This window comes from Drosophila mojavensis, unplaced genomic scaffold (assembly GCF_018153725.1).
Source record: "Drosophila mojavensis isolate 15081-1352.22 unplaced genomic scaffold, ASM1815372v1 contig_231, whole genome shotgun sequence".
NCBI lineage: Eukaryota > Metazoa > Arthropoda > Insecta > Diptera > Drosophilidae > Drosophila > Drosophila mojavensis.
Genome location: NW_025318772.1, coordinates 2,502,651 through 2,525,323, shown reverse-complemented (window position 1 = coordinate 2,525,323; position 22,673 = coordinate 2,502,651). Strand labels below are relative to the sequence as shown.

General features: G+C 41.1%; 1 protein-coding gene across 3 annotated transcripts in view; it reads right to left on the bottom strand.

The window, feature by feature from the left end:
• The window catches only part of LOC26527391, a 67,322-nt gene that overhangs the window by 33,396 nt on the left and 11,253 nt on the right, over positions 1-22,673 (bottom strand). For 2 of the 3 annotated variants that reach the window (XR_004363739.2, XM_015167619.3), the window contains one exon: positions 14,124-14,164. The exons of the other annotated variant lie outside the window; for it this stretch is intronic. Coding sequence is in view for 1 of the 2 variants with exons in the window: in XM_015167619.3 (XP_015023105.1) it covers positions 14,124-14,164 (41 nt within the window). In the remaining variant the exon portion in view is untranslated. The remainder of the gene's footprint in view (positions 1-14,123; positions 14,165-22,673) is intronic. 3 annotated transcript variants of the gene reach the window in all.

Genomic DNA, 22,673 nt, shown 5'->3' with positions numbered 1-22,673 from the left:
TGTCCAGATTGCAGTCCTGAGCACTTGCTGTGTATGTATGTGTGTGTGCGTGTATGTGAGTGTGTGTGTGTTGTTGGCCTGTTAAAAACATTTCGCCGAAAATGTGTCTGGCACGTTAAATGGGCTTTGGCCAGGTAACTTGCAGTTCTAACCAGACACTGCAGACAACAACAACAACTACAACAACAACAACTGCAACCACAACAACAAATACCATTGATCAATGGCTTAGGTCTTTGATACGTCCGCGCTGGCGGTGGCGTGCATTTGAGGATCGCTTTGGTCTCTCGGCTTTTGGTGGATGTCCCATGGAATGCTGTGGCACCAGTTCACAATATACATATATGCTTCAATAAGGAGTTTCGGGACAACAACAGCAACAACAACAATAACCATATCGAACAACAAGTGAGAATAAGGCAGCAACAGTGACAGACTAAAGACTACCCTGTACTAAATTGAAGCGAGAAAAAAGTTGAATGAAAAATGGATATATATGACTTTAGCGCGATCTACTTTGGCTTTATTTGTGGAATATAGGGAGAAGCTTTAACATTTCCTTACTATTTGATTAGGTTTATAATTTACCAAGTGGGATTTCTAGAACTTTTCCGTTTAAGGCGAACTAATTGCATTACATAATACACCTGTAAACATATAGAGACTTGACTATATTTAGAATCTATTAGGTCTTATAAAACTATATTCATTTAAATTAAATGAAATAATGAATTTAAAGAATTCTCGACTCTAGAGCAGATCAGCAATAAAATTCAATCCATTGCTCCAGCCTATTTTCTAGCAGTTTCAAGTGGTAAACCAAACCAGACTCCAATCCTAATCCTATATGGTATATACTCTCTCTTTTTCTTAACAGCACAGAGTAGAAGAAAAAAAAGTTCCTGGGAAAAAATGTTGCACAACTTTACTACCTGCCACGTTCAATGCGCGACGACGAAGACGACAACGTACACACACAGCTACACACACACACGCACACACACACACAGACCAGAGCAGCGACGCACACCTCGTCCCGCTTAGATTCATTAAGTGAAAAGTTTAAAGTCTCAAATTTTTCGTTCATGCCGGCTGGCTCAGTGATTTTTATGGGCCGAGACTTGGTTTGGCTTGGCCTCAATGGCCACAAGGTAAAAACGAGGATCTCCACATGAACAACAACAACAACAACAGCAAAATCAGAGAAGCATACGAAGAAGAAGAAGAACACATTAGTCCTCGAGCTTTATTACAAATTATGCGTCGCCTTCTTCAGCCGCTGCTTCAAATTCTCGAAGGTTTCCATTATTTCTTTATAGAATTGAAGCTCATAAAGTTGTGTGCACAAGTGTCTGTGTGCCTGAGTGTGTGTGTCTGTGTCTGTGTCGAGTCCTATAAATGTAGATGTAGAACGCCGTCTGACTATCTGACGATAAGCGACATACACTCACACACACACACGCACACCAACAGTCAGCAAAAAAAAAAGGCGCACAGATTTCTGTAGGGGCAAAAATATGCAACGCAACTGGTTTATCAACTTGCATTTTGGCGCCAAAATTTCTGCAAATCTTTTTCTGGCCCTGCGCTTTGCACGCCCTTCGTGCAAGACACACACACACACAGCAGCGCACACACAAGCATAGCATAAATATATGCATGTGTATGTATTTATATATACCCTTTATGCATATAATTTTCATTTTATTGGACAAAATTAATTGGGCGCCAAGATAGAGGCATTAAAAGCCACTTTAAAACCCGAGCACACGCACACAGGCACAAGTATCTGGCAGATACGAATGTATCTGCATGCGTTTGCTAATGAAATTGTTTGGCAATCAGAAAAAGCCCACACACACACACACACACACACACAGACGTATATTAGCTAGTATGTACGCACAGCTTCCTGTCTGATTATTTGCGGTGAGCCTGCAGCAAATTAGCAACAATGTAGATAGAGATACGTATCTGATGCCCATTGATGGCTGTTGGGCTGTCAGTCAGCCGTTGCCGGTGCCGGTGCCGGTGCACAGCTCAGCGCGAGGAGCGTAGATCCTTGACCATTGTGCCAAATAGGGAAAATAAGAATAGACAAGCTACCCGTAAAACGATCGAGGATCCTTTGTGCATTCACTTGTTTCCTGTTTTTATAGAGATACATACATCTATCTTGTATTCGCATTCATACATATATCCTTAGCCACCAATAAAGAGATTTCCTTCTTTTTGCACTCGGCCAATTAGTGGTCGGTGGTCGGTGGTCCACGCAGTTGTACCTGTTGCCTGGCCTGCCGCAAAAACCAAACAAATTATGTGATTAACAAATATGAAAGATACGGCACAGCGAGCGCTTTGTTTGAGAGAACTCTATAAGGAATATATGTATAAGAGTAGTGAAATGTGCTGGGAGCACACTCACTCTCTCCATCTCCCTCGCTCTGCCCCTCTCTCTCTCCCACCCTCTCTTATAATCTTTGTTTAACGCTTTGCTTATCGGCAAGCGTTTTTTTCTTTTCGCACTTAAACAAATGCCTGCCCATTTGATAGCGAGCAGTTGGCCGGGCTGATATCAACAGGGTTTTGGTTCTGATTTCCTTTCAAATGAAATGTGCCTGCGCCAGGCAGATCCCGTGGGAATAATAACAGGCCAGAGCCCGCGCCTGGGCCTGGGCCTTAACTCATGTTTAATATGCGTCCAACGTTCGCGCCACTTCCGAGCCGCCTTTGAGTTATTTATGATGGGATTTTCAATCGGAAACTCGCCTTCGAAATATGCAGAAGCTAAATTAATCAGTATATGAATGAATTCTATATATAGTGTATATATGTATATTATATAGAGTAAATATATAATATTATTAGTAGATAACATATTTATAGTAAATATTCTTATCTGGAATTTTTATATATTTACATAGCTTAACATTCATCAAAGCCTCTCAATAATTCATTAATTTTTTTTTAAGAAATCCTAAGTGAAGATCAGATGCAAACTCTTGATATAACATATCACAATCGAGCTGTAGACTTTCCATCAAATGTTATACAACAAATCGTATCTAGTCCCTCTCGAAAATACAGACGCAGTGCTTGGGCATTAGCACAAGTCACCTATAACCTACCAGATAAGATAAGTTTGATTGTTTTGTAGTGTATAAATAACAAAATGAATTTCAGCTCTTGTAAGCCCCCACCACTGGAGTAGGCTACAGTAAACACTCCCCCATAGCATCAACAACAGCCTCAGCATCATTTAACACTAAACGCTCAGCTAAAAATAAAGGGAGCAAATCAAATGGTTGTACGCCAACGCAAAGATCGGAACGATGCATAGAAAAGATGCAGGACAAGTTTAAGAGCAGCTCCCCATACACACACACACACTCATACAAACACAGTCGCACACACATATATACCAATACAGAGTCGTGCACTTAGTTCCATAGGGGGATAGATACACGGAAAACTCGTATTTCTGCCACCAAGCGAGGCGCACAAGCCGAAAGGTCAATGCATTTAGTTAATGCACAGCAACTGCAGTGGGCCTGCATGTGCCTGTGTGTGTGTGTTTGTGTGTTGGTGCTGCAGCCCCCACACAGATGCGCGACAACGATATTAATATAAGCTCAGAGTCGGCGGCTGCAGCTACAGCTACAGCTACAGAGAGTATATAGATGCAGCCCCATTTGCCCCTGGTCCGCATCTAAGGTTCAATCAACTCTACAAAAGCCTAGAGCAGCGCTCTGGAGACATTTCGTTCACAGCATCCACACACGCACACACACACACACACACACGCATGCATTCAGTTGTGTAGACTTGTGGAGAAACTGCCTTCTATTTCGTAACGGTCATTGGAGAATACAACTCGTTCTACAGCTGAGAGAGCAAGCGTCTATATGTGTTTAATTGTGTGTGTGTGTGCGTGTGTATGTGTTTGCGTGTATGGGTGTGTGTGAATTTGGCAACTTTAACAAATGTTGCCAAGTCTGTCTCTTGATCGCGGGGGTCCAGTTGGCAAACCCTTGTCGCAACGCTGCCAATATTGTTGTCAACACAAATAAACATCATCATCTGGTTATGAACTGGGTCGGGATGCCAGTTGGCATCTGCTAGGGTTTCAACAAAACAAAAATCAAAACCAAATTAATATAAAAGTTATAAAAGTAATCTATACTAGGCCGAAGCTTGAATGTTCTTCCTAAATGGCAAGCATTTTAAAATCAATATTCAAGTCAAATGATCAGAAATTATTTAAATAGTAAAATTTCACAATTTTTCTGTTTTGAAAATTTCACTTAGATTGTTATTTTCCATACCATCTGAAACAAAATTGTCTAAAGATTTTCAAATAATATTATTAATAAGGAAATTTTATGAAATTTTTTTTAAACTAACTTTAAGCCCTACGCGAAAGAACTTTCAACCGTTCTGCAAGAGTATTAATCATGCTACAAAAACTGAATAACTTAAGCAAGCGCTTAGAATATTCCCACGGCAAAAGCAAACGCCGTTTGTTGCTATACTACAGAGCAATATTAGAGAAGAGATAAAAAACAAAGATACGCAAATCCGAGTGCTGACAAAGTCTGAGCCCAGCTGAGAGGCTGGCAACATCTATAAACGCCGATTGGCAAATATTTAATTATGCTGCGTAAACTTTAAACAACTTGACAATTTCACACTCGTCTGTGAAGATCACTATATGGCTCGCTCGCTCGCTCGCTCGCTCACTCTCTTATTCACTCTCTCTCCCTGTCTAACACCCACTCTCTCGCTCGCTCAGCGCCGACTCTATGGCTCAGTTAATGTTATTTTATGATCTTTAAATATGCTTTGCATCTCCTTCTCTTTCTCCTTCTCCTTTTCCTTCTCCTAGTCTTGCCACTGCCTCTGACGCTGTGCTCGACTTGTTGGCTTTGCCGTCGTCTGCCTGAACGTTGAGCCCTTGGCTCCATTCGGCCCATGCAGCCCCTCCACCTCGTTCCGTTTCATTCCATTCCATTCCGCTTTTGGCGCTCTTTTTGCCTTTGCATGTTCTACAACAAAGTAACAGCATCAGCCACAACAACAACAACACAAAGTTGGCGACGATTCCATAATGGAGCAATCTTCAGCTTCTGCTCGGCCGACTGGATGTGTGCGTGCGTGTGTGTGTGTGTGTGTGAATATGTTTGCTGTCGATTTGTTTTATTTTCCATATTTTTTGCATATTCAAAATAACTTGCCACATATGACTGACGGCGCTGCACGTTTCCGTTTGTCAGCTGGTTTCGGTCTGGATGCGGCCAGGCGGCGGGAATGTTGGAGAAGTGAGACTTTGGATGCTGTCACAGCTTGGGGTAAATTCCAGCGCCTTCGCGGAACGCACTTAGACGCAACAACAAACAATTGTTTAACTGGAAGGCGTGCAAAATTAGACTTCATTCTTCGTTGTTATTCACACTCTATGCTCTAGGCCCCGTCCCCTCCTCTCGGCCCCTGACTCATAGACCCCTGTCCCTCTGCTGTAAGCGACGTGTTTCCGTTTCGACGCGTTCGATTCACAGTCTTCGAATTCATTCACAGTTCTGTTTATTTTTGCATGAAGCGTGAAGTTTGGAGCTGACTGTTTTGCTGACCACTGAGATGTGCTGTTAGAGCCACAAATAGTCATGCATTGCCTGGGTGGCCTCCTGCCATATATGTGACTGTGTTCATATGTGTGGGTGCTGATAAGTCGAGTAACGGGAACTCTTTGTAGGCCTTGAGAATAGCAATGGATACGTTATCGACAGGCAATGGAGTAACTTGTTTACTCTTCTATTTCTAACTGATTTTTGAGGAATTTTAGATATTACTGAAATTCAATTGTAAAGAAAAAATAGTTAGGATACTTTCTAAAGAAAAAGTTGATAAAAAGTTAATTTTAAAAATATAGTTAAATTAATGATTTCTTTTCATTTTTAATGTCTCCCACTCTTTGTCTATTTGGCTATCTCTATCATATACCTTCATATATCCCTGTCTATCTCTCTAAATTTGGGACAATGTCTATCTATATACAATTACGTGTTCAACATCGTTGAGCCATTTATTTAAATAAAATTTTTTAAATTAAAACAATATTATTCCTAGAATCTTAACATACTATAGCAGGAATTATATCTTGTATATGTGTTTAATGGCTATCATAATACCCAATCAACACTGTCTGGAAAGGTCGTGAGATCGTTTAGAGCCTAGCATATCAGTATATAACACCATATGACATGCATATCTGCAATCTTCCTCTCACAGAACAGTATACACAGGCATATGTCTATCTGTGTATGTGTGAGTGTGTGTGGATATGTAACTGCATCGCACACGCCGCCAAGTACATACAGCCCATGTCCATCCATCTGTATCTTTAAGTACACTCGAAAGTCACGAAGCATTACAGATGCAAACAAGCTGAATGAACGCCGCAAAATACATAAATACAAAGTGCCTACAGTTTGTTTTCATTTAAATTGAAATTGAAGTCTTCGCACAGCCTCACAGCAACTCCAACACGGACTGGAGAGCCGGGCTTCAGCGTCGACTTCGACTTCGACTTCAGCTCCACAAACCAACAAAGGCAGCCAGCAGGAGAAGGAGAAGGAGCAGCAGGAGGAGCAGCCAACAGCAAGAGAGCAGGCGCCCGCTGAGGGGCAGAAGACGCCAGTGCCAAGTCAAGACGCAGACTCATTGCAAACACAAACTTCCCTCTGATCTCGATGAAGACGACGACAAAGTCGTCCCAGGCGATTTTCATTGTTTTGTTTCGCTGTAATTCTCGCGCTTTGAAAATTGCATTACAAACAAATGCAGCAAAAATAATAACGAGACTTTCAGCATTCAACATCCAACTTTGGATATACCCAGTAAAGTTCGATATCATTTCTATACGAGTATGCATGTACCGATTGACTGAGGGTCGGACACTTGATTGACTAAGTGATTGAATGGTCAAGTAACTGACTAAAGCGTTAATGCACTTATTGATTAATACTCGAATACTCGACTGGAATGATTGACTGAGTGACTGAATAAATGGTTGATTTGTAAATTGAATGATTTGAAATGAATTGAAAGAATAAATGAATAAATGATTTGGTGATTGACTGATTGATAGAGCTTAATTTAGAGATTGAATGAATAACTGATTGACTGACTGATCGATTAATTGGGTGGCTCGACTTACAAGTCAAATGTCTAACTGATGAATGGGAAACTGATTTACAGATTGATTTAGAAACTGAATAAGGGCTTAATTTACTACTTACATGACTCGAGTCAATGATTGCATAAAAGATTGATTTTCAGTTTAACAGTTTAGCTGATTGAATAGCTAATTATGTGATTGACAGATTGACTGATTTACTGATCAGCTGACAGTATTGTTGATACTCAACTAACTAAATCTGATTGGTTGATTGGTAGGTCACCCAATACATGCTAGACGGACTAGAGTTGAATATCTAAATGGATTCAATGGCTAGGTGATTGACTGACTGACAACTAATTGGATTACTAATTCTAACTGATCGGATTGATTCACTACGCAAATTTAGTGTATTATTTTACTCTAAATCTTCATATTTATCAGTTTAAAAACATATACCATACAGGCATAATATTACACACACACCCACACACAGAACCAATACAGCCGGTTTCAGGCATCCATGCAAGTTCGTTCTTGTTTTTGTACGGCAAGCATGCAATGATTCTGAGCTGGACGCACAGCTGTGTGTGGGTCTGAGTAGCTGGGGATCGCATGATGCCAATGCATGGGCAAAGCAACTCGCTTGCACACTATGACACCCTCTCATTCACACTCTTTCAGTCGCTTGGGCTGTCGGTTAGTGAAGCAAAAAGCTTTTTGCTGTCCCAAGTCAAAGTGCGTTTCGCACCAATTCGCGCCGCTGCTCCAACTCTTGCTTCTGCTTCTGCTTCTGCTGCGACTGCGACTGCTGCTGCTGATGATGTCGTTCTCCAGCCGATAATCATGGCAATGATGAGCTCCGAATCGAGTCTCGGATGGCAGTAATGATGCTGCCCCGCTTCGCTCATAATTATAATTACGAGCCCGGCATCCCCGGACGCAGGGTCCGTCTCGGAGGGACAGTCGACTCCAAGGCTTTGGCTCTGCTGTTGAAGCACTGGAATTTCGCATTGCAAATAACAAGCAATTGTCGTTGTCAATGTTCATTTCCGTTTACCCCGCCGCACGTCCCAGCTCCCCCCAACTGCTGCCACTTGCGTGTGTGCGTTAGGCTGGGCCCAGCTACTACTCTGATCTTCGTGCCACAGACTCCATTCATTTGGCATGCTTTTTGAGTGAGATTTTTTTTTGTTCAGTTCTTTCGCTCCGCCAAGTTATTTGCTAATGAGCGCTAATTGAGTTCGAAATGCGCCCAAATGGCCAAAATGCATGCAGTTGAGCTTATTCCAGCCAGAAGACTATCGGCCCTCCAGGCCAGTACTCCCAGCTCCGTTATATCTTTCATTCTTGAAGAGAGTGCCGCACGCATTTCTCTAAATGAAATTTAACAAAAATGAGCCGCATTACAATGTACTTCACGGCTCAGCGGCAGCTGTCAGTCACTTGGCTCGAAATAAGTGACTGTTGATGGGTCCACAAACTCGAGCTCCCCAATTTCCCAAAGCAGAAACAGAAAATGGAAACGCAAGAGGCAACCACAGGCGCTGACAAACCGCTGCAAGTAACAACAGTACACCCCCGCACATCCTCTAAAAATAGACTAGAAAATGAATGCATCTTCAGGATGACGAAAAACCACTTCCGGCTGTGGCGCGTGCTCAAAACACTTCCGAAAACAAATGCCCAAAAACTTGAAATCAAAATCTAACTAATTTTTCCCGTAATTACAGTCAACGACCGCTACACACACTTGAGGGAAAAGACAGCTATACAAACATACATACATGTGAAACGTATATATGTAGAGCGCGATTCTCATAAATTATTAAACTTTAGAGACAACACTGACATTTATAGCTCTACCCGAAAGTTGGCAAAATAGGTCAAGTTGCCGCAGTCGTTCGGTTTGCCGAGGGGCTAAGCCGCGCACCAACTAAATCACAAATGAAAATAAAAATGTCCAAAATAAGTGTCCACAAAGGGCCACAACAAGATCTCGAGCCGCGGTCCACTACACACAAAAAAAAAAAAAAAAAAAAGAAGGGGCTTAACCCGGGCTAAGGCTTATGATGATGCTGAGCTGAGCTGATTTCAAATGCAAATGATGCAAATGACGCAAATGATTGTGAAAGGGCTTCGCAGCTTTCTTCATGGCTATTTGATTGCATTGTCTGGGCTAATGGCGAGTGTCCTGCCCGGCCATTGCATCCTTTGTGCACGCCATTAGCCGCATCTATGACCATGACCCGTTCGCGGACAGATGCGCAAAGATGCTGAGATCCTTAAACGCTGGCCTCGCTTTATCCAGCTTCCACGAGCAACCCCATCTCACGGCAAATGTTGCCAATCGGGTACGGGACACGCTGTGGTCCAGTTTTCTGCTTGCAGCATTCGAAAAGGGGCAGACGTCATGTAAATTAGACGTAACCCCGTTCTGCCCATGTGGGATATCTCTCGTGGCCCAACCCCCTTGATCATTAGCGTTCCACGCTCGGCGTTCGCCGTTCGCCGTTGTAGAAAATTTCATGCGCTTTTTTAAGTGTTTTGTCCCGGAAATGCGGAAAAGTGGAAAAGCATTGAAAAGGAAAAGTGTCTTAAGCTGCTTTATGGGTATTACGCTCGCATTTACATGCGCATGTCAAACGTTGGCCAGCCCAAAAAAATAAAGAGAGAAATATAATAATATTGAAACAGAAACAGGATCAAAGGTCGCTGCAGCTTTCAAAGCATCTAGAAAGTTGTCTCAACTTGATGTAAAAGGCGGGATGCTTCCATTGTGATGTCTCAAAAAGGGGCTGGATTTTTGGGCACAAAAAAACACGCACACTCACACTGACACACGAAAACTATAAAACTGAAACAAATATAGATTGTTAGCTTTGCGGGGATAACGGTTTGACGGTATTGTCAGAGCTTCAAACAATGACGAGCGTGTGAGCCACGGCAAATGAGAAATATTTACGATTTTTCCTCATCTTCTTCACTTTTTTTTTTTTTTGGCAGCTACTGCAAGTTTACGACAGCGAAAATTTAATTGAAAATTGCTGTAGAAAAGTTTTAACAGCTGCTCTCGTCATTCTCATTTCAAATATAGAGTTTCTAGAGCTAGTCTTATAATGATGTATTCTTCTACAACAGAGTTCGTCTTAGGATGGAATCCTGTATTTGTAGCTTGCATATAATGTATGTGCTAATGGTTTCTATATAATGTATTATATTATATATAATCGGCAACTTCTTGAACTCATCTTTAGTCTAGTTGAAGATTATAAGGCCAATAAATCAAACATGAATTTCTTACAAAAAAAAAAAAATAAAATAAAGTTTACAACGAATTTCTACATTTCTTATAAATTACATATATTTCTTTCTACACAAAATTTCTACTTCTCTTCAAAATATTTCTATTATATATGATCGCAACTTCTTCATGAATTCATATCTATCTAGCTAAAAGTTCTAGGGCTATAAATCAACTATGTACATATATCTCTTTCTACAAGAAATTTAGGCTCCTCTTCAAAATATTTTCAATATGAACTCACTGTCCACATGCTGCATCTCATCAACTTCAATATCAATTCCAAACCATAAGTATACGGTATTTTTACACTGACCCCCAGCGAGCGGCTACCACCATAAAAATTGTATACGCTTCGTTCTTTTGAGCTAAGGAGCATGTCTTTAATATATGTTTCTCATGCATAGCTGATGTATCAATTAGCCAAACCCTTGGCTACGCACACACACAGCCAACTGCCCAAAAACACAAAATACTGTTGATGATCTCACAGGCAGCCCACTTTATGGTGCTGCTCCCTGCTTTGTTACGCCCGCCTCTGGCCGCCTAGCCCAGCACAATATGAGTCTACTCAAAGATCTTAATCACAAAACGCGCGCAGCACTCATGAAAAAATTTTGAATACAGTTCTTTATACATATATCTGCATATAAATATATACATATATATGTATAGTATGTATGTACATAAATGTACTTATGTAAGATGCTCCAGGCGCCTGGCACGCAGCGTCGCATAGCCTGTGAGCTAATTACACTAAATCATTAAAGAAAAACTCAACAAATTCAAATATATATGTATGTGTGTATGTCTATATGTATATTTAAGAGAAGTAATCTATTAAATGCTCCAGCATAAATTTCAATTTCAATTTATGACGCCTAGCTGACAGACTGAAGAAATCATAGAGCATAGCTCGAAATGAGGCCACGCAAAGAGTACAACGAACCGCCCCAAAATCGAATGGAAATATAGTCTATAACGGTCTTTCAATACGAATTGCGCATTGAGGCAAGCTTACCGCCAGACTCTCTGATCAACTTGTCAAAGGGGGGAGCAGAAAAACTTTTGTGCCACACAGACACACATATACACATATAAAGATATATGTATGTATATAAGCACTTGAGAAATCCGATAGCTCTATGAGCACTTCAGATCGCCGAGCTTGATGTTTTGGCATTCTAATTGTTTTGTTGCCCCAGCCTCCCTCGCTTTTATTTTTGAGTCCCTCTCTCTCGCTCTATTGATTCCATTTCTTCTTCTTTCATTGTTAAGGGTAGGCAAAAACATTATTTACGAGCTGCTGTAAATGGGTTAGCGGCACGTAATATAGCGACAAGCATTTCCGATGATTAATCAGCGCTAGGCATTGTCTATATGAATTAGAGCTGCGCACTTTCCATTGAGAGCAAGTGCTGCAACTACATGTGTTTTTAATGACGTCTCAGGCAACTGAAGTGTCGGCACAGGTGGCCAAACTCCAGGAGTGGAGCATTAGGAATAAAAACTACTCGCAGGAAAGATATAGATGGAAATTTGTTTCCTTTTTATGATACACTTAAAGTGGTTTTAAATTGAGCAAATTTATGTATATATATCTAAGCGGTTGAAGTTCTTTTGAGGAGAATAGACTTGGCTGACTATGTACCATATATGGAAATTTTGAGTTTGGAGTCTTCAGACTTAGATTAGGAGTGCTTAGCCTTAAGACATTACAAACTTATCGAATTTGTTTGTTTATACCCAAAATCAATATAGACAGTAAGAATATATAATATGAATATGAGAGATAGATTAAATACATGAAAAATTTTGCACAGAGTCCACATCTTCAGATTTAAATATTTTTCCATTCCTTTTAAGAGAAAATAGTATAGGATATTATGGATCCTTTCTGATAACAATCGAAGAGTTGAAATAAAAGTTGCTGCAGAATTTTGCTTCATTTCATATCGCATCATTAGGGTTAATCGAAGTAGCTCAGCTTTGGCTATGCACACAAACCCATATATCACTCGATTTATTCGCAGCCGATAGAGCATCTTCTTAATGTAAACACTCTCTCTCTTTCTCATCAGTGCACTCAAACTAGTTTCTGTATGCAAATTTTAAGTGCTGCCAATCAGCTGGGCTGCGTTGAGCGCGTTAAGCATGCCTCATAAAGTATTCGAAAATATTCATTAATTTTTTGGTTTTCCCAAAGACGCATATTCAAATGAGATTTTTCCAGCTCGATTTTTCGCACTCTACGCCTCTATGTAGCGCCCGATAAGGGAATCTCGGGCATAATTATTATGCAGCTTTGTGCCAAGGCGTCAAGTAAAAAATGCACCCAGCCCAGCAAAAAAAAGAAAAATGAGAAAAAAAATCCGAGGGGTGAGAGCGAGGGGCAGCAGGAGTGAAAAAAAAAACACTGACGCCTTTTGCAACGGCGTGTGAAATCTTTTGGTTTACTTAGCTACTCATTGCACAGCGCCGGTCTGGCTCTAGATGGTGCTATTTCTGGCAAGGAGTACCAAGAAGATCATGTCAAGGCACAGGCACAGGCACAGGCACTGGGCTCGGGGTGTCGCTGTCAAGGGGTGGTGCCTGCCTGCCTGCCTGGTGGCCTGGGTGAGTGACTGGCGGCTGCCAGGTTGTGAGTGTGTGTGGTTCTACATATACATGTGTGTGTGTGTGTGTGTCTGTTTGCTGCTCTAAGAACAAACTCAATGCTCAACTCTTTGCTAGCTTTCATACATTCTTAAGGATTGCAGCCGCTCCGTTGCATTCGCAATTTGTAGTTTGGTTTGGGTTTGGTTTGGATTGGATTGGGTTAGGTTTTTTTTTTTTTTTTTTGGGTATCATGCTCATGACGTTGCATACACAATAAAAATAAAAAATAAAACAGAAAAAAACAACAACAAAACACGCTGGAAAAACAAGCAAATAATGAAGCAAACTTATTTCATTCTTCATCTCTGCATTTTTTGACATTCATTGTAATTTTTTTATTTATTTATTTTTTCTTGGTGAAGATCTTTTGGGGTTGTTGGGCTGTAGGCTCATTTTTTCAGTCTTTTGCGCTTTATTACAAAACACTTGAAATTTTCAACATGAATTTACCCTTTTTTCTTATAATTTATAACATAATTTTGACTGCTTTTCTTTGTATGGGACTATCAATGGCAATGCCTAGAGCAAGACTTTCTTTACAGGAGAAATGACAGACAAGAAAAAAAAAAAACAAGAGGCAAAAAGTGTTTTGTTCGCAATGGGATAAAAATTAGCTTAACAAAATGCTTTATTTGGATGGCAAAAGCGTGTTATACAGCAAGAAGTCTCCTACGGAAGGAAATGAGAACATTTTTTTGTAATTTATTTGAATTTGAATGCGTTTGTAAAAAGCCTGGGGAAATTTAGACGAGTTGAGAAAAAAAAACAGCTTATAACACTCAATTTAAGACATTTTTTTGGCTTTAAATAAATTTTAAGTCTAATGCGTAATATAAATAAATTTTTGATCATATGTAAAAAAAGAAGAATTTTGTAAAAAAAATAAGTGGCATATATTAGATTTACTGCATTATTTATTGATAATAATAATTATTTTGTTAAATCCTCACATTTATTTCAATCTTACTACATAATATACTAGCTTACCAAAATAGGCAAAAATTCGTTCCTGAGTTCCAATAGATATCCTATAAGTATATGATTTAAAAAAAAAAAAAAATTTAAATTAGATTGAAGCTTGAAGGAAATTCTCAAGAAATTAAGTTATTATATTATATATTTATGGGCAGCCCTGATTAATTTATATAAATCATCAATAGGGTTTACAAATTATAATTTTATTACACCAATATTTTTTTGTTTTTCTACATATTTATCATATATTTAATCTATGAAACTCTGCAATATTATTTAGAATATTTAAGAAATATGCCTGAATATTGTAGTACTACTTTTCATAGTTACTCAGTTAACATCTACACACTTTCTAAGGATGGAATTCATAATTAGCAAATCGAGCCAAAACAGTCTTGAAGTTTCATTTTAATTTCAATACATATGTAAATGTAACTTAAGGAACATTCATATATATTGAACACTCTTCAACTGAACATAAGTACAAATTCTTAGAAAATGTCACACTACTTGCATATTTAGTGATAGAGACAATAGAGTCGTATGCTCAATCCCACATCAAGCCCTCGAACAACCCCAAAAACAAACTCATTATAAATCGTATTCAAAGCAAAACAAGCGCCTTAAATTCAAATTGCAAATTGCGAGGCAGACAAATCGACAAATGAAATTAAAGAAAACGCAATAAATTATTTGCCAAGCTATGCGAAAATCCCTGCAAAGTTTGAGAAATGCATATGAAAATTGTCTGCGGCTCACAAAAAAAGAAAGTACAGAAAAAGAAAAGTAGCTAATGAAGGCAAATTCGTAGCGAAGGGTGCGCCAATCGATGGGAAATCGATGCGAAAAATGCACCCCAATCGAAGATCTTCAAAGAGCTCGCTGTGGGCTCACCTAATCTTAGGCAAAGGATGAGGCTGAGGCTGAGAGGGAGAAGGAGACTGAGGTTGAGTTATGGCGGGTTTGGCATTACGTGAAAGGTATGCGAAATGAGACCGACGGTTGTTGCTGTTGTTGGCAGGAGCTACTGCAGCAGCAGCATCTAGCAAATTGCAAAATTTGTGACGCATTTCGGAACCCCTTGCAAGGATCACAGCCTGGGAAATGGGACGCGACATTAACCGACCGTAATGCATGTTCAATAAATATTTGGTAATTAAATAAATAGCTAGCTGAGCAAGAGAAACTGTAGCAGCAGCTGTGCAGCTTTTTGGGCGCATGCGCGTCCTTATCAAGAGGGAGAGTGTTACAATTTCACTTTTTTCATGGGATTCCGAAGGGTTCTGCTTCAGGGCATGGGAGCGTTCTTATGCGAAGCGCACTGATAGAAATCCAAATTAGAGCAGGGGTTTCGTCTACAAGTTTGAGCGATCGTGTGACGAATTCTGAAGTGAAATATAGGCTAGCCAAGAGGGTGATACTCTTAGTAAGTATTGTAGGTACGATATAGGGCAGGTGGCGCAACATAAGAGGGTAATTCTAAGATCCCCAATCAAAATCACTATTTCCCATCACTATTTATTACATATTTCCGTATCTTATCTGAAATTGATATACATAGGTTGTATTTTATGAAGGAAGCCTTCTATGATTCGTTTACCTCCTAGGGTATGTAGTTTTTATACAGAAAGTTCATAAATTACAAGGCAGGGGCATTTGGCATTTGACATGATTATAGAACTTTTTAAGATAACGTTCTTCAAAACTGAGAAACTAAAGGAACGGTGTAACCAAAAATTAGCAAACTAACCCAATAAGAGCCAAGTGACTTCTACTATCCTTAGTAGATTGGCCTTTCTTCAACATTATTTTACTATATTCTCTCCCCGGACATTCGCTATAGTTTACTTCTCAGACTTTAGTTATGTACTAGTTTATCAAACATAATCTATATAACAACATGCAGTAAAATTCAAATGGATTTCACATGTGAATCAACTCCAACTCCTGCCCTTGCTTCTGCGCACTGCACACAAAGATGGAGTGCCACGCCCATTTTGACATTCGCTGGCATCTCCTGTGACTTTTTCCAATTTTTGCACAATTACCCAACAATCGATGCTTTCTCCGCAAATCAATTGCGAAAAAACACAAACACAAACCCCATGACACATTGCACAGCAGCACAGTGGCAAGGCGAACCTGAAGCAAACCCTACCTTACTGAAGAACCCTACCTTACGCTACCTTAATCAACCTTGTGCCACACCCTGAGTGCCAGACAAAGGGGTAGAGGAATAAAGTCTGGCCAAGACTAGGGTATGTCAAAAACCAAAGACGTTTGCTACAAATCTCTTCCTCAAGGCACACACACACAGAAATGCATGAATAAGTACATTTGGAACCGGCTATAGGAAGTAAAAAAAAAAAAACGAAGGAAAATGCGAAAGGGGGGTAAAGCCAAAGATTTAATTGCATTTTTTAGCGCGCGCGCTCATTGCGAAATTTCAGCTGTGCCTCAGCTGTGCCGGCTCGACTCCTGGGCATTGATAGGAGGGTCGATAGGGTTTAAGATCCTTGAATGGACCGCATCGCTCGATCGATCGATCGATCGATTTGCAACTGCGCCGCAACAGTTAGCAACGCTTCGCTGCCTCAACCGACCTCAGTCAGGACTTGAGATCTGAACCGCATTGTCATGTTAATGTTGCGAAATGTGAATTTGATTGCCTCCTGCCGTAGATCAATAAGTGCACTAATGAGCTAAAGGGTTATCCCAAACGAGCACCGAGCGATCCATCGAGTTTTCGCAAAGCCCATTTGCATTTTTCCAACACAGTTTTTCACTATTCAGCCTGCATTTTCCGTTTCGTTGGCGCTGAATGCTGCGTGTGCCATGAATTTTAGATGCTACTCAAAAGTTTCGGGAGCAACCCGTTGTGAAAGCTGCCCCTGCTCTTTCTACTCTACTTTCCCATTCACATTCAAATTGGCCCACGTTGAGCGCTAAAAGGACCTTAAGGCGTTTTAAGTTGCTTACTTGGTAGCAGTTAATTGGTTTGAAGTTTTACGCTGATTTGCATTTCCCATTTGAATTGTGTCTGGCGAAAGTTCCTAATAGGCTCTGACAAGCGACCGAAGTTTTTGATTAGGCAAGTTCTTTGTTTGCCCCGCCATGGTGTTGAAATGTTAGCGGGCGGCCTTTCTCTGGCTTATTAGGGGCTGCACATAAAGTCATTTATGTAAAGTTAATAAATCTATTAACCTGCAGGGCTTCTCTTGCACAATCATAGCAAGTATAATAGAGTATGGAACTGGGGTATATAAAGAGACTATCCGATTAGAAACTGAAATTTGACTTTGGGTTCTTCAAGATCTATGTAAGCAGGTCTCTTTATATTATAAATTTCTTTTTATTATGGATCTCTCCATATTATAGATCCCACTCATTCCACAACTCGATATTATAAATCTCTCTATATTATAAATTTAGGACAAATCAGACTAGAAACTTAAATTTGACTTTGGGCTCTACGATGTCTTTCTATGTATGCAGATCTCTCTCTATCTCTCTATAATATGGATCTACTGTCTCCCCATTTTATAGTTCTCTCTATATTATAGATCTAGGACTCTAACCAAAAAGCCTCATGTAATTTCTTTCAAATTAAATGTAGCTAAGATTTCCTAGCAAGCCTCCTCCCAATGTCAGCCGTCTTATAGGGGATCTCAGACCCATCCCCATAGCAAATGCTACTTAGACAACTAAACTACTAAGTAATATAGAACAAAAGTAGTAGACTATAAGGTATGGATTCGCGCCTGGACCTTAATTGATCTACCATCCAGCCGCGTGCCGTCTGCTCCAAAGACAAATTATCAGGAGAATGTCCTGTCAATGTCCTGGCAGCTTGCGAAACCCCATGAGCACAATGCCAAAATAATTAGCAGCTATTGATGGTCAAACGGCATCCGACGGGGCGTGACATGTCAAAATATGTGCACAAAAACGCCCACGGCAAATGGAAATCTTCGTCTAGGAAAATAAGACAAGAGAATAGGAAAAGGAAAGGAAAGGAATGGAAAAGTCAACCCAATCAAGGGGAAAGTCAACCCCAAGTGCGGCAGCACTCTATGCTAGATTATCAATGACAGAGCAGCCGGCGCTGCTTGCAGCTTCATAATTTTCGAGCAGCAACAACAACAGCAACAATTTGCAGCACACGAAATGCAGCAGCTGCCGCTGCTTGCAACAGAGCCTCGTCTTGAGACATGCAGCGCTGAGGTTGCTGCCCCCAAGGAAACGCGCCCGAAGTCCTGAAATTTATTGATAGCGTCTTGTGTGTGTGTGTGTGTGTGTATGTGAGTGTATGTGTGCTGGTGATGATATATGTGTGTGCACTTTTTTGCATAAACACACACACACACACACCTTGAGCAATTCTTGCAGTTTTTTGATTGCTTTTCACTTTTCTAGATGCTCAACTTTAGTTTTGATTTTTTTTTTCTTTTCTGAGATTTTTGCATTTGCGCGCATTTCTACACTTAAAAGCACCACCGGCTGCGGCTGCTGCTGCTGCTCCGACTGCTGCTGCGACTGCTTCGGCACTCGAACTGCTCCTGGCACCACCTTCCTGAGCACGTCATCGTCACCCCAATTTTAGTTGCTACCCAGAGCCGAAACTTCTCATTATACTCCCTGTTTTGTGTGCGTTTGTTCTCGCTTTGCCTGCTTTCTTGCTTCTCGTCCTTGCCTCCGGTTTTGTTTCCTTGTGCATCAATTGCCGCATAGCTCGCGCCAAGAAAACGCATATGCCACCTCGATCGCCCATAAGTAATCCTGCCTCCTTGGCGCACACACACACACACACACACACACAGTTGCATGCAATCGCATTTGAAATGAAGCAAAATTTAATGAAACGTGGCAAGGAGCAGGAAAACTCTCCAAGTCTGAGCCGAGCCGCCGTCTGAGCAGCTGCTGGGCTGACTGGCTGACTGCCTGGCTGGGCTGACTGGCTGGCTGGCCAGGAGGGTTCAAGTTTTGACTACATATATGCACGATATATATATATATATACATATATATATGCTTGAGCGATCGTACATATACTAATGTAAGGCAGCACCACCAACAGCACCACCCGATAGAGCAACTAATGCCACCGCATGGCTGCCACACCAACAAAAACAACGTGCAACATGGAGTGCATTATTCATAGGGGGTTTCTTTCAGACGGCAAGACGTACTATATAAATAAACGGAAGAACTGTCATGACAATGACCCCAATGTTATTAATACGGCTGTTGAGAGTTCCGTTAGAAGGGGAGGTGTGTGTGTGTGTCTGTCTGCATGAATATAGAAAAATGACACATTATCATATCTAACGCATATAGTATGTGGGACGCATAGATATCTTACTACTGTCTTAGGTTAGGCACATGATAAAAAAAATGAGACTACAATAATAGGGAAAGCAAACAGTTCGTTGAACTCAAATGGCATGTGCCACAAATTTTATAATTCCTAGAAATCGGCAAAAGGGTAGAGTGTATATTGGTATTATATAGAATTATTAAGGAATTTACATGATAAATAAAGTTAAATTTTTCAAGCTAATCGGAATTTCGATCGGGGATCAACTTGGAGCAAATACGATTGGAAATAAGAAGCTTACTCGAGTTATAGAAGACTTCTTGAACTTTCCAATGATTGGGAATGAATACGAAGATAAACGATATAATTCATAATTGTATATATAAGAATTAAGCTGAAGCTCTATTATGCCTTCATAAATAAGTACAAAAACTCAACTTTAATAACCATATCCTTGATTTTTTTTTTAAAGATTGTACGTAACAGTATTTATTTACCTTGCATTTCCTCATCCATATTCATATCTTTTGAGCCAAGTTGCTTTACATAATTTTGTTTTTCGAAAAACAACTCTGAAAACCAACTGCCAGTTGACCATCAATATTTATAGATATCTTGAGATTATTTGAAGTTCCATTTACATACGAAATGCAAGCAAAGTTATGAGTCTCAGCGTTTTCACCTTGTGGCAATTAACTGTTTATGAAATGGAGCTAAATATCAATTGGAATAAAAGTCAATTTTTGAGTTCAATCAAGAAGTGGGGAGAATATGTAGGGAATGCCGGCAAATGGGGAGCTAGTTGTCAACCCTTGAGTTGAGCTCGGTTAATTAGCCAACACTACTGACTGCACTTAGTATTGGTAAGCAAAACAAAACACATTGGGGCAACCCTTTAGCGCTGCTCCCTAAGCACTTACCAAATTTGTTAGTCAGCGATAAACAGTCGAGAGCTGTTCGAGTCTTACAAATGTGTCACATTAAGACGGCACAAAATATGGGACAGATGTTTGCCTATGCTGCACATACATACATACATACATACATATATATATTTTCTTTTTGGCTTGTGCCAAGCGAGAAATAGTTGAAGGTGTCGAGAGTCAGAGAGACGGCAACGGTGGCGGGCAGCGGCAAGCGCCGGCTGCTTAGAGCCCAGACCTAGCCTAAAGAGAAGCCCATTATTATTTGCTGTTACAATTTTTCGTATTCCTTAAGGACGAACCCCGCGCGCGCTTTGGCACGAGCTACATAGAGCCACGTATGATCAGCTGTGTGGCAAGCCAAGGGGGATGAAATGCATACACATATACATATGTGTGTGTGTGTGTAAACCAGGTGGCAGTGGCGGCGGCAGCGACAACCCCTAAGACACAGCGTCGGCGCAACGTCTTGAGCATTGGCATTGGAAATTGTGCAAAATCGATTACAATGATTGCGCAGGACAACGACCAGGACAGCGACAACGGAAGAAGGAAGAAGAAAAGGGAGTCGCTGCAGCGTTGTAAGTGCCACAATGGCTATGCGCCGGAAGAATAATGGCATTAATACATTGAGCAGCAGCAGCAGCAGCATTGTCAGCGCATTGCAAGATGCAGCTACGGGGCCCGGTGTGGCTGCGATTTGGTCCTGTTTTGCCACGCATTGTTGATTTCTTGATGTCGTTTTTGCACACATTGCGCAATGATTGCTGCAGCGGCAGCAGCTCTTGGACATTTAATGTCCAGTAATTTATGAAGATTTTCAGCAAAGGACTCGTGCCGAGCCCGGTGTGTGCCACAAAGATGTTTGACTGGGCTTGTGGTTGGGCCGCTTGCCGTGCTATTGCACAAATTTGACTATTGTCGTTATCGGCTGCTCTATTTCTGCTCAGCTGCGCATCGAGTTTGTTTTGGGCATTGAGCTTTTGTGCAGCTGCCAGGCGGGCGGCCCGCTGCATATGATTTATGTCAAGCATGTAATCAAGGACTTGCTGCCTTGATTAAGCTAACGGGTCATTGACTGTACGCGGCTGAACAGGCAGCTGCACGCATGTCTGTCTGCTCGAGCAGCAGTAAAAGCAGCAGCAGCAGCAGCAGCATCATCACCCCAATGGAGGGTATCATCAGCACGAAATGAAAATCAAAATCAACACCAGCATGAGCCAGCACCTGCCTGTTACAACTTTACAGGGGCCCGTGCCACATCCTGGGGGTTGAACCACCCCAAAAATATAATGGTGCACCACCAGCCCGATACTCAGCTACCACCAACAGGCCAGACCAAACAAGTCGCACTGATCTAGGCGAGTGGGTGAGTGCGACTAGCTGTTGCCCTGCAGAAAGCTTTCATTGCAAACTTGTGAGAGACGCAGGCTAAAGGCTTTGAGAGAAGAATCACTTTATATTAAATGAGTATATAATATATGCAAGTATAATTCTGCTTTACTTTAAAGAGTCAGACATTTCTCTGAGAGATCTCACAGACTTGTCCATTAAAAACATATACATATATAAATATGCCGTATGTAAACTTTAACTTTACAGAGTCAAGCATTTCCCTGTTTATAACCATGCCAATCATACCCCTTTTCAATCACTGCCAAAAACTACAGGGTATCAAGCAGAAACGACAACACCAGCAGCAGCACCACCCTCTCTGGCGGCTGTCCTTGCAGCCGTTAGATTCCCACAGGCGCTTATGTCCTGCTAGCCAGGACTATGCTGGTTGCGCACTGTACTCGCCTGCTAGCTAAGCTGAGGGCGCATACACCACCATCGCCGCACCACCAGCAGCAGCAGCAGCAGCAACAACAACACAACAAGGATCATCAAGCTGGCTGGCAATTAAACCATTTGCGGAAATGGCGTCCACTTGTTTTCATTAGCGATAGAGGGGCGCTGCCATGAGCCACCCTTGTACGAATGCGCAGGATCTAAGCGCACGTGCGCATGCGCCACACTTTCGCGTATTTCTGATTGTAAAAGGATCTGCCAACACACACACACACACTCACAGCAAATGCTCAGTCACACTCACACACACACACACATACTGTCACACCCTCTACCAACGCTGGTTTGATATCCTGATGCCGGCATAACAATGCCAATGTTAATGCAAATACAATCGCATCCTTTCAATTTGAAAGGTCCTTTTGTAGCGCTGTGTATTAACAATTTTTGGATAAATATTTCAAATGCATCCGATGCGGGCGCCGCGTAGTAGGCACGTTTTCCTAACACGCTCGCTCTGCCCCATTGTGT